This window comes from Myxine glutinosa, chromosome 1, assembly GCF_964187855.1.
Source record: "Myxine glutinosa chromosome 1, kmMyxGlut1.1, whole genome shotgun sequence".
In the NCBI taxonomy this organism is placed as follows: Eukaryota; Metazoa; Chordata; class Myxini; order Myxiniformes; family Myxinidae; genus Myxine; species Myxine glutinosa.
In genome coordinates, this window is record NC_136261.1 from 77691153 (window position 1) to 77707888 (window position 16736).

The window sequence follows — 16736 nt, forward strand, 5'->3', positions numbered from 1 at the left end:
AGCGTTGTCCCTGTCGAATTATGACATCATAATTATGACACCAATGATGTCATCGTTAAAAACACCTATTCCCCATATGGAGTTCTTTACAATGACAATTTTACCTTAATTTTCATTTAAAAAAATTTTTCTATTTTTTTCATGGAGCGTTTTTGGAGATATAGAAGTGCAACGTTTTTGGGTTTTTCCAAGATGGCGCCTGTACCACATGATCGATGACGTCATGATTATCATTAAAATATTCCACAGGAGGTGCTCCTATGATGAAGATTTCTTGTCCATCAGACCAACAGTTGCTGAGAAATTTTTTTTTTTAATGATCGGATAAGTGTTGTACTTGTCGAATTATGACGTCACAACGAAGGCACCGATGACATAATCATTAACATATCTTATTCCCCCCCATGGGAAGTAGTTGACAAGGAGCCAGGTCTCAATATTTTTCCATGGCGTGGTTTCAGAGATATATATATATAGAATGAAATGAATATGAATGATCGTTTTAAGGCCATTTTCCCTGCCAGAGCGGGGGTTAGCCTTGCGGGCCCCAGGACAATCATGGTTCCCTGTTTGAGGCAATGTTTTTATGGCCAGATGCCCTTCCTGACGCCAACCCTTGGTCGCCTTACGATGCGCAGGGATACGGTGTACCTATTCTAAACCGGGGTACACACCGGGAGGTTTCAGAGATATAGAGGTGCGAACTTTTTCCAACATGGTGCCTGTACCACATGACATATGACGTCATAATTATCATTAAAATATTCTACAGGAGGCGCTTCTATGGTGAAAGTTTCATGTTAATCGGACCAAGAACTGCACGGAAAAAAAAAATTCATACTGATCGAATCAAGCGTTGTACTTGTCAAATTATGTCATAATTAAGGTACCGACCGATGACGTCATCAACATATCTTATTCCCCAAGCGGAGTACTTGGAGCGGTTTTGGAGATATGGAGGTGCAACTTTTTTCGATTTTTCCAAGATGGCGCCTGTGCCATGTGACCTATGACGTAATAATTGTCATTTAAAAAATTATACAGGAGCCGCTCATATTCGGAAAATTTAGTGTCCATCGAGTCACTAACAGTTGCAGAGGAATTTTTTTTTTCATACTGATCAGATCAAGCATTGTACGTGTCGAATTATGACGTCATAATGAAGGCACCGACCGATGACATAATCATCATCTCCTTTTCCCCATGAGGAGTACTTGACAATGTTTCCATTCAGCGGTTTGGGAGATAGAGGTGCAACGTTTTTCCAAGACTAGTGAGGTACCCGTGCTACACACGGTTGGGAGGCCGGAAGCAAACAGACTGATGCAGAAACGGCGAATGCTAAAGCATGAAACCAATAAATTCCACATTCCTGTAGCACCTTCGGTCACACGTCAGACATGGACAGCAAGTTCGTGAATGACTTCCATGAAAAACGTTGCCGTAATCTGTCCACTTCCGCATTCGCGGCAGGTTCATAATTCTCATCAAAATCTAAACAGTATTTGCAGAATTTCATTAAAAGCCACGTCACTGTTCATATCGGTAAATATTATTCCATCGTGTTTGGAAAAACTGGAAAATTGGAAAAACAACATATCCTATTTTACTCCAGGTCCCAGGATTACCCACCCAAAATATTGCTGCGATCAGTTCAACCGTTTTTGCGGTACCTGGGAACGGACAGATGGACATTTGGTGATTTTTCCAAGATGGCGTCCGTACCACGTGACCTATGACGTCATAATTTTGAATAAAAAAATGTATACAGGCGGGGGCACTCCTATGGTAAAATTTCGTGTCAATCGGACCAATGAATGAATGAAATTTTCGAAATTTATGAATTGAAACACGTACGCCACATATGCACCCGAATGCCTAACCCTGCTTTTCGCTTCGCAAGTGCAGGGTAACAACCAAGTCCATCCAAACTTCCAGTTTTTCCTTCTTGAAGCTTCCTTCTGTGTACATCTTGTCAACACCATGCATCATCTTGTCCAATGGTTATCCAGAGGCAATGTCCATCAAAATATTTTAGGAATGCCTGTTATTGTTCGATAAATGTTTAGTGAGGAACAGAATGGTCATGCCAATGCATCTGCGTTTTAATTAATTTATCATTTTCATCTGATTAACCTGTTCCATACAATTCAACCCCCATACTATCCAACCCAGCATTCCAATACCTCCGCCACCAAAGGTGGATGTAGTAGGTTATGTTTATGTTATGGTTATATATAGGTTATGTTTTCACCCCTGTCTGGTTTGTTTGTTACTTGCAAAATCGAAGATTTTTCAAGTATATTGGTCGGTTGTGTTTGTGGTTCTGTCTGTCTGTTTCTTTGTCTGTTTGTCTGTTTGTTTGTCTGTTTGTTTGTCACTGGCCTACAGGTCACAATTTTCAACCGATCTTCACGAAACTTCACCAAATGGTAGAGTTGGTCAAAAGCAAGAAGCCTATTGTTTTTGGGGTCAATAGGTCAACATAGGCCAAAGGTCACCAACTTTGCTAAATTTCTAAAATCCTCAATTTTCATCCGATTGACTTGAAATTTGAAGAGGACTTGCATATCTGGTCACTAAATTCAACCACCAAGTATTTTTGAGGTCAACATAGGCCAAAAGGTCAACATAGGCCAAATTTCTAAAATCCTCAATTTTCATCCAATTGACTTGAAATTTGAAGAGGACTTGCATATCTGGTCACTGAATTCAACCACCAAGTATTTTTGAGGTCAACATAGGCCAAATTTCTAAAATCCTCAATTTTCATCCAATTGATTTGAAATTTGAAGAGGACTTGCATATCTGGTCACTGAATTCAACCACCAAGTATTCTTGAGGTCAACATAGGCCAAAAGGTGCACATAGGCCAAAAGGTGAACATAGGCCAAATTTCTAAAATCCTCAATTTTCATCCAATTGACTTGAAATTTGAAGAGGACTTGCATATCTGGTCACTGAATTCAACCACCAAGTATTTTTGAGGTCAATAAAGGCCAAAAGGTCAACATAGACCAAATTTCCAAAATCCTCAATTTTCATCCGATTGACTTGAAATTTGAAGAGGACTTGCATATCTGGTAACTGAATTCACCCACCAAGTATTTTTGAGGTCAACATAGGCCAAAAGGTCAACATAGGTCAAAAGGTCAACATAGGCCAAAAGGTCAACATAGGCCAAATTTCTAAAATCCTCATTTTTCATCCAAATGACTTGAAATTTGAAGAGGACTTGCATATCTGGTCACTGAATTCAACCACCAAGTATATTTGAGGTCAACATGGGACACCTTTCTAAAATCCTCAATTTTAATCCAATTGACTTGAAATTTGAAGAGGACTTGCATATCTGGTCACTGAATTCAACCACGTATTATATTTTAGGTAAACACAGGCCAAAAGGTCAACATAGGCCAAATTTCTAAAATCACCAATTTTCATTTGATTGACAAACTTCTTATAGGATTTATATATATATGGTCACTGAATTCAACCACCATCTATTTTTGAGGTCGACATAGGCCAAAAGGTCAACATAGGCCAAATATTTAATATCCTCAATTTTCATCTGATTGACTTGAAAATTGAACAGCATTTGCACATCGAGTCACTAAATAGGGACACTAACTAGTTTCGAGGTCAAAAGGTCAAAGGTCAACTCAAGGTCAACCTTCCAAAATCATTTTTCATCTGAAAAATCGTCAATTTTCATCCTGTTGACCCGAGCTTTGATCAAGATTGTGAATTTTAATCTTCATGAAATGGACAATTTGCTGTATCAATGGAAAACTTTGGGGGGGGGGGGGGGGGGGGGGGATTTTGCAAGTATCGTGCTACGCATGACGTCTTCGTGTTTGTTTGTTGGTTTGTCACCGGCATACAGGTCACAATTTTCAACCGATCTTCACAAAGTTGTAGAGGTCGTCACAATTGAAAAGCCTATTGATTTTGAGGTCAAAGGTCATCTGGAGGTCAAATTTCTAAAATCGCCATTTTAAATCCAATTGACATGAAAATTGAACATCATTTGCATATTGAGTCACTAAATTGGAAAACCATTTATTTTTGAGGTCAAAAGGTCAACTTAAGGTCAAACTTCCAAAATCATCAATTTCCATCTGACAACACGTCAATTTTTGTCCAATTGACTTGAAAATTGAACAGCATTTGCATATCGAGTCACGAAATAGGGAAACTAATTATTTTTGCAATCAAAAAGTCAAAGGCCAAATCTAGGTCAAACTTCCAAAATCATGAATTTTCATCTGAAAAGTCATCAATTTTCATCCGATTGACTTGATTATTGAACAGCATTTGCACAGTGCCTCACAGAATTGGGAAACCAAATATTTTTGAGGTCAAAACATCAAAGGTCAACTCCAGGTCAAACTCTTAAAACCATCAATTTTCATCTAAAAATCGTCACTTTTCATCCTATTGACCCGAGCTTTGATCAAGATAGTCAATTTTTATCTTGATGAAATGGACAATTTTCTGGATCAATTGCAAAAAAGTTTTTGGGGGATAGAATGTGGGGGGGGGGGGGGGGGGGGTGGATCTTACAAGTATCGTGCTCTGCATGACGTCTTCTTGTTTGTTTGTTTGTTTGATTGTGAACAAAATATCTCAAAAAGTTATGGACGGATTCGGACAAAATTTGGCAGAGATGTAGCATATGTCACAAGGACTAAATGATTAAATTTTGGTGAAGATCCTGATTCGGATCCGATTACTAGAATTTTTAAAGTGATTCTTCACCATTGGGAGATCAGGCCAAAAACGATACATAGCAGGATATTTCAAAATGTTGTGGACGGATTTGGACGAAACTTGGTGGATCGGTTGGGTGTCTGACAAGGACAAATATATTCGATTTTGGTGAAGATCTGAATATGGATTCGGACATGAGAATTATTTAATTTTCAAGTGATTCTTCACCATTGGGAGATAGGGCCAAAAACTATACATTGCGGGATATCTCAAAAAGTTATGGATGGATTTGGACGAAACTTGGTGGACAGGTTGTGTGTGTCACAAGGAGGAATCTATTCGATTTTGGTGTAAATCTTAATATGGATTCGGATATGAGAATTATTTAATTTTTAGGTGATTCTTCACCGTTGAGTGATATGGCCAACCAGGCGGAGGTATGTATGCTCTCTACTGAGTGCCGTTCCAGTAAAGTTTGTGTACTGTTACTGTTACATCAAGAGAACATACACACCGAAATGGCATCCTTGGTGCACGAATCAATAATAGGCTGCAGCACAGTATCAAATTCCTCGAGATCCACCTGCACCTCGGATGCATGATCCTGTAGACGCTGTTCTTGGGCCGCAAGCAATGCTGCTTCAATCTGCTCCTTGGGGCAATGCATCGGAAAAAATGTTAGTTTTCAACATCTATACTCCATCCATATATCCATTATTGCATTTAAGTTGCATATATATTTGGAATGGTGAAGCAGTTGCTCTGGCCACCTATTCATGTTAATATAAGACAATTATTGAAAAAATATTGTGATATGTTTAAAGCCTATAAGATAGCAGCAAACGGGGGTCGATGGAATCGCCAGCTTACTGTGCCGTGCAAAGGATGGTATGCTCCGGGATGCAGCACCTTCAGTTCGACAACAAACAAAGTCAATTGTCACGAATTTTAATTCACGTAGATTAAACCTCAAAGCTTGACATGCACAATACCAGATGATGGCCTGTTTATACTAGATGTCTAGTGGGCAAGGGATGCGCCCACACAGCGGCATGGATGGTCAGCAGCTGGCTGAATAGCAGAATTTGTATGCTCAAAAGATGAACACAGGGTTCATTCTGAATACGGCAGAGATGCTGATAAAACAAATAACGTTTGGGGCTATCCACTGGTATTTAGCAAAAATTTCTGACACACCCTTTCTACCCCAATCACATCTTTCATACATTCCCTCAAGTATTTATGTATTACAAACATAAAAATTTCAGAATAGTTCACCATCCATACTTCTTTGTCCTCCAAATACATATATTCCTTACTGCGACTTACTCTTATTTCCTAACCTCCTCTTTTCTCTCCACTAGTCCACCTTTGTGTTTTTCTCTCACATATTAAATTTTCTCTGCAAAGATGGTAGGATGGCCTATGGGTACGCACACTCATCTCTAAGCTGTCTATCCCTGGGAATATTCCCATTCATTGGTGGATGTTAAAGATCCTAAAGTCCTTCGGGAAGAGTAGGCGAGCTATCGCCGGCACCATAGCCAAATTCCAAATTACTGACCTAACTAGTCGAACGTCAGGCCTGGCCAGCCAGTTCATGAAAACTCCGGCAAAACTTACCCCAACCAACCCCACAGCAAAAGGTGGGTTAATAATGGATGTTAAAAGAAGAAGAATAATAAATTTTTCTCTACGCGAGAAATATATGTAGTCACAAACTGTTTGTGTAGGGTATTTTAATTATATTCAAATATGGCTCAAACTAAACTAAATGGCCCAAACTAAATGTCTGAGGTTTAAATAAGACAGGTTCCTCCAAGATCCTCTCTAACGATGTTCTAAGCATTTGCACCTGAGCTGGTGCACCTGATTCTAATTTTAGGTATTTGAAGTAGTGATAAATGTAGGGGGTGTACTTACTTTTTCCACATGCAAAATTTGCATTTATGTTTATTTAAATTATACAATGAATGAATGAATGAATGAAAAAATTTGAATTTGAGCCTGGTGTTGGCTTAGCGGTTAGGGTGCCGGCTTGGGATCCAAGGATCCTGGGTTCGAATCCCGGTCGATCGCTGAATTAACGCCACGGGGGTTGACTCAGCCTGTCATCCTTCTGAGGTCGGCAAATTGAGTACCAGCTTGCTGGGATGAATGATCATGGTGTGTACCCCGATTTAGAATAGGTACACCGTATCCCTGTGCATCGTAAGAGCGTGACCAAGGGTTGGCGTCAGGAAGGGCATCCGGCCATAAAAACATTGCCTCAAACAGGGAACCATGATTGTCATGGGGCCTGCAAGGCTAACCCCCGCTCTAGCGGGGAAAATGGCCTTAAAACGATCATTCATTCATTCATTCATTTTAATTATATTCAAAATGTTTCTTATGAAAAGAGACATACATATAAAAAAGCTATATAAACCCTTCCTATCCCACTCCCACCCCCTCAACACCTCATTAATTGCCCCCAAACATTCCATACATCTGAAATACTGGTTGGGCAACGAGCTACTGCCGAGGGCTACCAGTTTTGATTCTGCCAATTCTGTTACCAACACACGTTGAAGACACTTCCTGGTCAAACCATGATGATCCAGATCCGAAGCCAAACAGTGGGCTAGCAGAATGGCCTACAGGTAAGCACACTCGTCTATAAGCTGTATAGCCTGTGTTTGCATATCAACCCAGCTATAAACTGTCATTCCAGTGTTTCACAGGCAGAGTGATTCATCAATGTGTGTGTCATCCCTCGGATATAGTAAACTGGACATCGCATCTGCCGGCATTATTTGGAGGTTGGTGGACATTAAAGATCCCATGCCGTCCTTCGCAAAAAGTAGGTGAGCTATCACTGGCACCATGAACAAATTCCAAATTCCTGCCCTGACTTCCTGAGTAGGAGAGGTGAGCCGATCAGGATTGTAGCCAGTAACTTGCTTGGACAGCAACAACGCTCTGCATTGGGCAAGGCACGTGATGATGATGACGATATAAAAATATAATAACCACCTTTAGAGGTCATTTTTCCCCGCAAGCGGGGGTTGGCCTTTTTCGGGAACCGTGGTTGTTGTTGTTTTTCGGTCCCCTTTTTGAAGCAATGTTTTACGGCCGGATGCCCTTCCTGACGCCAACCCTTTTTGCCGCCTTTAACGACAAACAGGGAATTACCAGTGAACTGGTACTCAATTAGCCGACCTCGGAAGGATGACAGGCTGAGTCAACCCCCCTGGCGTTAATTCAGCGATCGACCGGGATTCGAACCAAGGATCCTAGGATCCTAAGCCGGCACCCTAGCCGCTAGCCCAACACCAGGGTTAAATGACGATGATGATGATGATGATGATGACGATGATGAAGCCAAACTGGTTCGAAGATTGCCATTGGGAGATATGACATTCTGATTGGTGGAGAACTAGTGCTACAACATCATGCAATAAGGGAGAAAATGAGAAAGGCAGATAATGTTAGGTACTGGCAGGAATGGGAATGCTAGAGCCTGACCAGCCTGGCAATCTGTGATCACTTTGAGCAGAATGAGACATTTAAACCTTGAGTACCCTTTCACATGTTAGTAGAAGGAATTGGCAAAATTTCTCAATCATTGTGGAGATTTGAGATTTGAGGATGTGTGTGTGTGCTGACTGCTCTGGGACATTTCCTGATTAAGCACACACAACTTGTGGGCGAGCCAGTTATCCACCAAGGGTCCACAAGAGACAGGCAAGACAACCACAATAAACTTAAAGCTGTGGTCAAATTTTAATCAGTTGGATCATTTTGTTTGTCTTGTATGTACTATTTGTGGCTTACCTATAAAAAGGCAGTGCACATAATACTTAGAAGAAACAAAATGAGTGAGAGTAGAGGGGGGAGGGGGGGGTGGGGTTGGATTGTGGGGTGGGGGGTGGGGCGGGGGGTGGGGGAGGGGGGTTGTGGGGTGAGGGGTGGGGGAGGGGGGTTGAAGGTTGAGGGCAGGGTGGTTATGCTAACGTTACAATTGTGCTTTGTTTTACCAGGTCCATAACCTGGCCCCATCCTACCTGGCTGACCTCCTCTCCAGACACACTCCCACCCGCAACCTCCGCTCTGCTGGTACCAACCTCCTGACCCCCCCCCATCCAGACCAAATTCAGATCCTGGGGGGACAGGGCCTTCTCCATCGCTGCTCCCACCCTCTGGAACTCACTACCTCACACCATCAGAGACTCCTCCTCACTCACCACATTCAAAACATCACTCAAGACCCACCTGTTCAGCACTGCATTCAACATTCAACCCACAGCATTTAACCCCTGACTATCACTTCTCCTTCTCCCTCCTTTTGCTTTAAATATTTCCCTATTGATTCTTGTCTTTTTGCAATTGTTGTTTTCATGTTTTGTTATGCATTATGTTTTGCACTCTGTCAAAGTGCCTTTGGGCTTCATGAAAAGCGCTATACAAAATAAATGAATTATTATTATTATTACAATGCTCTCATTCCAATATGCAATGTTTTGACGGATTTGTTGACACTGCTCATCCTTGCTGGTAATCACTGCAAATCCTCCCCAGGAAAAGTCTCATTTCTTGGACTGTATTATTAATTTGAAAAAATTCATTGGACATAATCCATAACTTTGTATTAATTGTAATCCTCTGTGCGTTGTGCACCTGTAATTTTGACGGCCTTTTCCCCTAGTAGCTATAATAAACTAGAATGGCACTCGGAATAGTGTGTACCGTACCTCTACCAGGCTGAACAGTTTGTGGAAGCACTGATATGCCGCATCTGCTGACCTGAATCAAAATCGAATTGGTTTGTTCTTATCATCTAAGCAACTCATACACCAAGTTTTGTCCTAATCCATCCACAACTTTTTGAGATATCGTCACGTGCTATATATCGTTGTTGGCCCCATTTCTTAATGGTGAAGAATCACTTGTGAAAATGAAAATAAAATCTCCTAACCGGATTCGGATCTTCCACAAAACTGAATCAATTAGTCCTTGTCACACACTCACCCTGTCCACCCAGCTTTGTCCATTTGAGATATCCTATTCATAGACAGAAAGTCAAACAAACGATAGACAGACAGAGGTAAAAACATAACCTGTCTACCTCCGGTGGTGGAGGTAAATCGAATGGCACTTGGTAGGGCGCATATTTCCGCCAGGCTGATTAGTTTACATTTTGTATCCCACTGATCGGACAAATCTGGAACCGAACCTGAACCAAAATCAAATCGGCTTGTTCTTGTTACCGAAGCAACCCATCCACTAAGTTTTGTCATAACTCGTCCACAACTTTTTGAAATATCGAGCTACATATCATTTTTGACCCCGTCTCTCAATGGTGAAGAATCACTTAAAAGATTCTAGTATCCGGATCCGGATCTTCACCAAAATCTAATACATTCGTCCTTGTCACACACCCACAACCTCTCCACCAAATTTCGAGCGAATCCGTCAACAACGTTTTGAGATGAGAAAGCTTGGCATTGATTCAAGTAGACGCATACTCCTGCACCCCAATGTATACATATGTACATATACAAACATACATACATACATATATATATATCCATACATTCTACCACCTCCCCCCTCCTGCCCCTTCCACACCTTGTCCCACAGATAAAAGTCCTGAAAGCAAAAACTAAATTAATGCTGATGCCAAGCAAAACAAACAAAGCACAAATATCATGCAAGGGTGGTCCAAGTTCATGCTGCATTAAAATATTTGAATGTGATAATATCATACATTAATTTTAAAACCCTTTCCTGCAAATTACATTTCACCAATATATTTAACTGTCCATTTTGTCAACACGAATGAACAAATCTACAATGAAAGCCTGACCTTGGAAAGCCTGACCATTCCAACAATATGGAATGATCCTTTAAGAGTTGTTAGCTTAATGTGCCAATCCCATCGTATCTCAAAAGCTAAGCAGAACAGAAGTTATAGTCATTGGTTGGGAGACCTTCTGAGTTGCATAGTCATGGATTTTTTTAAACCTATGGAAATCAAATTCGAGTTCAACTGTCACCCTGGTAAAATCTACACTGGAGTGCTGCATCTCGGAGCATGCCAATCTTCCGGTGGTGCTGTACAGTCAGCTGTCACATCTGCAGATCAATTTTGAACGTCAAAGATCCCACGATATTTCTTTAAAACAGTAGGCCATTGTGTGTGTGCTGTTACCCTGGCTATATTATCTTCCTCGAGTAATAAATGTGACATGTAGGGTAAATATAAGAGGCTTGGCGGTGAAGCGAGATTAGGTTTAGATTATGTTCAAGGTAAGGATGTGGTTAGTACATCGGTAAACTAAACAGATTAAGTTAGCAGGCTCAATGGGTGAAAAGGCCTCCATCCTGCTGCGTCTTCCTCTTTCTGTGCATACTGGGAGGGAGAGGAATAGGGCAAGAGTGAAGGTGTGTCTGTGTGTGTGTTTGTTTGTGTATGTGTGTGCGGTGTGTGTGCGTTCGCATGATAATGTAAAGCGCCATGAGGGTCGTTTACTCTGCTTGATGGGGCTATACAAGACTCCTTTATTATTATTATTATTACTAGGGCATGCCCGTACTATATATATATCTAAAATTATATCCCCCCCCCCTATTTACATGAAATGGTTTGGTCCAAAGCGAACGGCTTGCGAGTGGTGACAATCCCCCCCCTCTATTTACATGCAATGGTTCGGTCCAAAGCGAACGGCTTCCGGAGTTTGGTAAAGAAATCGCCATCGCGTACACAAACGCGCAGGAAAGCGAATGAATCGCAAATTCGTTTTTATTAGTTGTAAAACATAATGCCCAATTATTCAATTAGCGCCAACGTATTTTGGCTGTTTGCAATTTAATCGCAAGGCAAAGTAGAAAGAGAAGAGGGAAAAAAAGAAAAGCCTTGCCTTGCTGCAAACAGCTGCTGCAAACAACAACAACAGGGAAGGCTTCACTGTCCGGAAGTTGGCATATCGCAGTTACGATTATTTTAGTGTTAATGGCCAATTATTCAATTAGCGCCAACGTATTTTGGCTGTTTGCAATTTAATCGCAAGGAAAAGTAGAAAGAGAAGAGGGAAAAAAAGAAAAGCCTTGCATTAACGCATTAACGCTTGCATTGCATTAACGGTTCGGCACACGTGATAGCTCGCTGCTCTCTGATTGGTTGAAGCGTTTTTTGGACATAGCTCGGTAGGTACTTGTCCGATTAATTTAAAACCTTGAAAAGGCACATCCTCGGGTCCCCAGCAATATACCTGGCAAGTTTAAAGTATATCGGACCCGTGGTTGTCGAGAAACAGCGGTCACAGACAAACACACAGACACACAGACACACAGACACACAGACACACAGACACACAGACACACAGACACACAGACACACAGAGATTACTGGAATTATAGATAGATAACTAGGGCATGCCCGTACTATATATATGCCCGTACTATATATCTATCTAAAATTATATCCCCCCCCTCTATTTACATGAAATGGTTTGGTCCATTCGCAACGCCAAAGCGAACGGCGAACGGCTTGCGAGTACAGTGACAATCCCCCCCCCTCTATTTACATGAAATGGTTTCGTCCATTCGCAACGACCACAGAACCCCCCCCTCTATTTACATGGAATGGTTTGGTCCATTCGCAACGCCGGCACACGCGATCGTTCGCTGCTCTCTGATTGGTTGAATCGTTTTTTGGACATAGCTCGGTAAGTAATTGTCCGATTAATATGAAACCTTGAAAAGGCACATCCTCGGGTCCCCAGCAATATACCTGGCAAGTTAAAAGTATATCGGACCCGTGGTTGTCGAGAAACAGCGGTCACAGACAGACAAACGTACAAACGTACAGACAGAGATTACTGGAATTATAGATAGATAAACAGAGAACCCTGGTGTTGGGCTAGCGGCTAGGGTGCTGGCTTAGGATCCTTGGATCCTGGGTTCGAATCCCGGTCAATCGCTGAATTAACGCCAGGGGGGTTGACTCAGCCTGTCATCCTTCCGAGGTCGGCTAATTCAGTACCAGTTCACTGGTAATTCCCTGTTTGTCGTTAAAGGCGGCAAAAAGGGTTGGCGTCAGGAAGGGCATCCGGCCGTAAAACATTGCTTCAAAAAGGGGACCAAAAAACAACAACAACCATGGTTCCCGAAAAAGGCCAACCCCCGCTTTGCGGGGAAAAATGGCCTCTAAAGGTGGTTTTTTAAATTTTATTTTATATAAAACAGAAAATATAATGCAAGAATATTCGGCCGTTAAAAGAAGACCCAACTCTGCGCTGGTGCACTTCTGACGCTTTGCTCAGCAGAAGCAGCGGCAACAATTTGGAACGTCCCTGGGCAGGCAGGGACACTTCACAGAGCCAAAGCTTGCTGAGGTCGTGAAGAGAAACTGACTACTGACTAGAGACCACACAATGTGTGGGTGGGTCAACGAGAAACGTGAATGTGGTCGTATGCATCTAAATTCCTTGGAACAAATGGGTAATTCCGTGTTAGATCATACAAGCTACACAAAGGTACTTGAAGAACAACCGTGTTTACAAAAGACTTGATGAGGAGATACAGGGTCAAATTGATTTAAAGAGATTAAGAAACCATTGGTCAAGAAACTGGAAGAAACTATTTTTAAGTCAAGTTAAAAAAAAAAAAATTTGGAGATCACTATGATAAAGATTAAGATGGTATCAAAATATGTAAAACTGATCAACTAGAATGAGTCAGAGTTTGCCCAACCCGAATCCTAACTGCTATCCTAAGAGAAGACGAAAGGGCCGACTACCAGGCCAGCTGGCAGATCCTCCTTCACAAAGAAATTTGAACGCCATGGCCTTGGCAGCCCACTCGGCTTTCTCAGCCTTTTACGTGCAGTGTAAATAGAGCATTTTAAACTATCCTTCACCTATATAAAACACCTATGTTAAATGTACACTTCAAATTAAAGATAAATATATACAAGGCTATATAGATAAGCAAACATGAGAAAGCCAACATTAACCTACTCAGGGTAATTCAAGGATACACACCTGCTGTTGTTGCATAAGATGTTGTTGTTGCTGCTCCAGGTTCTGCAAACTTTGCTGTATTTGTTCTTGAACTTGAGGTCCAGTGGCACACACTTCTGTTCCACTTGCACCAACAGGGGAGGACTGCTGCCAAGGTGGTAGGCCCTGTTGTCCAGGACTGCCCTGTCCCTGCTGTTGCCACGGTGGTGGTGCACTACTTGGCACCTGTGATGCCTGCTGCCAAGGAGGCAACGCGGCACCGGCCGCTGGGGCACCGTGCTGCCAGGGTGGCACACCTCCAAGTCCCGGCCCGATCAGTGGCGGACCCTGCTGCCAAGGTGGTAGCGGTGGCCCTTGCTGCCAGGGAGGAGGAAGTACTTGTGAGGGACCTCCTCCCTGGCTCCCACTCTGCTGCCAAGGAGGGAGTGGAGGGGCTCCACTTTGAGCCTGAGGTGAAGGTCCTTGTTGCCAAGGTGGAAGATTCTGTGTTGGACCACCCGATGGACCTTGTGACAACTTCCTCCATGGTGGAAGATTCTGTGATAAAGATTCTGTAGCATCCTGCTGCTGCTGCTGCTGCTGCTGCCAAGGAGATGGTCCCTGGCTGTTTCCACCCCCACCTACGGTGCCTGACATCCGAGATTGCTGCTGCTTTAGGACTACCAGGGCAAAAACGAAAGCAAGTTCAAACCGAACATCTGATGATGGGTAGGTGATAGAATGGCAGACTGTTTTTGTAAACATTAGACCTTATTCAAACAGATAATGAAAGGCAAATGCTGCCTTTCTTGGGATCCCACCATCATGATCTGAGTGCTCAAATGGGAACAGCAAACAAACAAACACAAACCCAATCACTTTCAGGCAGGAAGACATTTTCATCGCCTCATCTTATTATGTACTTGTTTGCTGGCCCTCCATTCTTCAATAGCACAGCTTCAAATACGAGTACATACATTTAAGGTAATTACTGACAAAGTGATCACATAAAAAACCGACCATCAACCTTTTCTCTTATTATGTTTAATTTACCTCTCTAAACGCTGTCACAAAATGAGGTGATTCATCAAAATGACTCTCAGGTTATCATCAACACATTCGTGTGACATTCACCAACACAATTTCATCCCAGGGGTTTTTAGAAGAATTTCAAATGGAATGGTATAATTCCCTGCACATTAAATTCTGGTATTTCAATAACAAATCAAAAATGAAATAATTTAAAATTAGGGGAAAAAACAAATAAATTAAAAAATGAAAAAACAATTAGATAAAAAATAATGGAAATTACTCTTCAAAAGGTGGGACATCACGGACACCGATACGAAACACTTAATGCTTAATCATAATTTTTTTTTCATTTTTTGTAAACATAGTCGAGGCTCGTAGAAGAGCTAGTATTAGTACACTGAACACATCAGACACAACAGGGCAAAAGGAACAGTTGAAAGAGAGAGAGGGGAAACACCAACAGCAATGATCAAAGCCAAGGCAGAGGGAGTCTTGGATCAACAATGGGTGTGGGGAGGAATGGGGGGGGGGGGGGGGCAGGAGAACACGCACAGGGTAATGGATACAGAAGGAAACACTCAGGAGGGAAAACAGGAAATTTGGGCAGAAGAAGGATTGGGGTGGGTGAGATTAATGAAGAGAGAAAAGATCATGGTTTTGGATTGGGGACAATTTGAGATGGTGGTGAACAGCTGTCTTGAAGACCTGGAGGGAAGAATGAGATTGAAGAGGATGTGGAAGTTGGTTCTACAGGTGTGAAACAAGAGGAACGAATGAGTGGAGGTGAGCAGTGATCCTGGATTTGGGTAGCTTCACCAGGAAGGGGTTGATGGTGGACCGTGTGTGCTCTGCAGAAACCTGGGGGAGGGAGGAGGCTCGGTGATACAAAGCACGGAAAGAGCAGTGAGTGCAAGACCAGAAAGGAGGCGGTAGAAGACGAAGAGTCCACCGACCTGTCTACGATGGCGAAGTAACCCATCGACAGCTTCATCGCCAGAGATTTCAATAATTTTGAAGGCCTTAGTTTCCACGGTGTCAAGCTGAGCAATATGTGAAGCATGAGAGCCAGCCCTGTGGGGAGAGCAATACTCCATGAAGCTGCGGATGAAGGCCTTGTAGGTGGATAGTAATTCAGGGTGTCAAGGAAGGTATTTGTACGACGGAGAATGCCCAGTTGGCGGCTGGATTTGGAAGCCAACTTATGAAATGTGACTTGCCCAATGCAATTCCCTTCTTTTTCAAAGGTTGAGAAGTGGTAGATGAAGAAGAAAAAGAAGAACCACCTTTAGAGGCCATTTTTCCCTGCAGAGCAGGGGTTGGCCTTTTTTGGGGACCATGGTCCCCTTTTTTGAAGCAATGTTTTACAGCCGGATGCCCTTAATGCCGCCAACCCTATTAGTCGCCTATTCCGACACACAGGGAATTACCAGTGAACTGGTACTCAAATTGCCGACCTCAGAAGGATGACAGGCTGAGTCAACCCCCCTGGCGTTAATTCAGCGATCGACCGGGATTCGAACCCAGGATCCTAGAATCCCAAGCCGGCACCCTAACCGCTAAGCCAACACCAGGCTAAACGTAGATGATAAAGCCAACACCAGAGTAGATGATACAAATAAAAAACCGTCTGACTCACACCACCTTTCTTGGTCAGAATTAATTACTATTTCAGAAATGCGACTTTTACCATATTGCTAATTTTCATCTTAATGTGAAAATGGGACCTGTTTATTATCATCCAGAATATCAATGATCTCGAGGACTAGTTATTGACAGAGCAGACTGAAGGTCATCTTCAAGTTGCAGTCCTGCTTGAAGTTTCGATTTTATCACAAAGAGGGATGAGAATCCGGTCTCACACAACCAGGTTGACATAAACGCTATCGGGGCACAAACAGCCAATCTTGCAACGACAGGATATGGATTCCGCATATCACACCAGAAGTCTGACATACTTTTTGCTTCAAAGATACCTCAGGCTGTAGAAACATTCTGGAGATCAATGGA

The 16736-nt window shown here is 42.4% G+C and overlaps 1 protein-coding gene across 24 annotated transcripts in view; it reads right to left on the reverse strand.

Moving 5' to 3' along the window:
• The window catches only part of CHERP (calcium homeostasis endoplasmic reticulum protein), a 66108-nt gene that overhangs the window by 34556 nt on the left and 14816 nt on the right, over positions 1–16736 (reverse strand). For 6 of the 24 annotated variants that reach the window (XM_078773685.1, XM_078773666.1, XM_078773634.1 and 3 more), the window contains exons 3-4: positions 13740–14377; positions 5228–5365 (exon numbers count right to left, since the gene is read on the reverse strand). In XM_078773685.1, coding sequence (XP_078629811.1) covers positions 5228–5365; positions 13740–14377 — 776 coding nt within the window. Of the gene's footprint in view, positions 1–5227; positions 5366–5583; positions 5623–13739; positions 14378–16736 lie in introns of all 24 variants that reach the window. The other 18 variants (XM_078773652.1, XM_078773629.1, XM_078773609.1 and 15 more) reach the window with 5 other exon arrangements.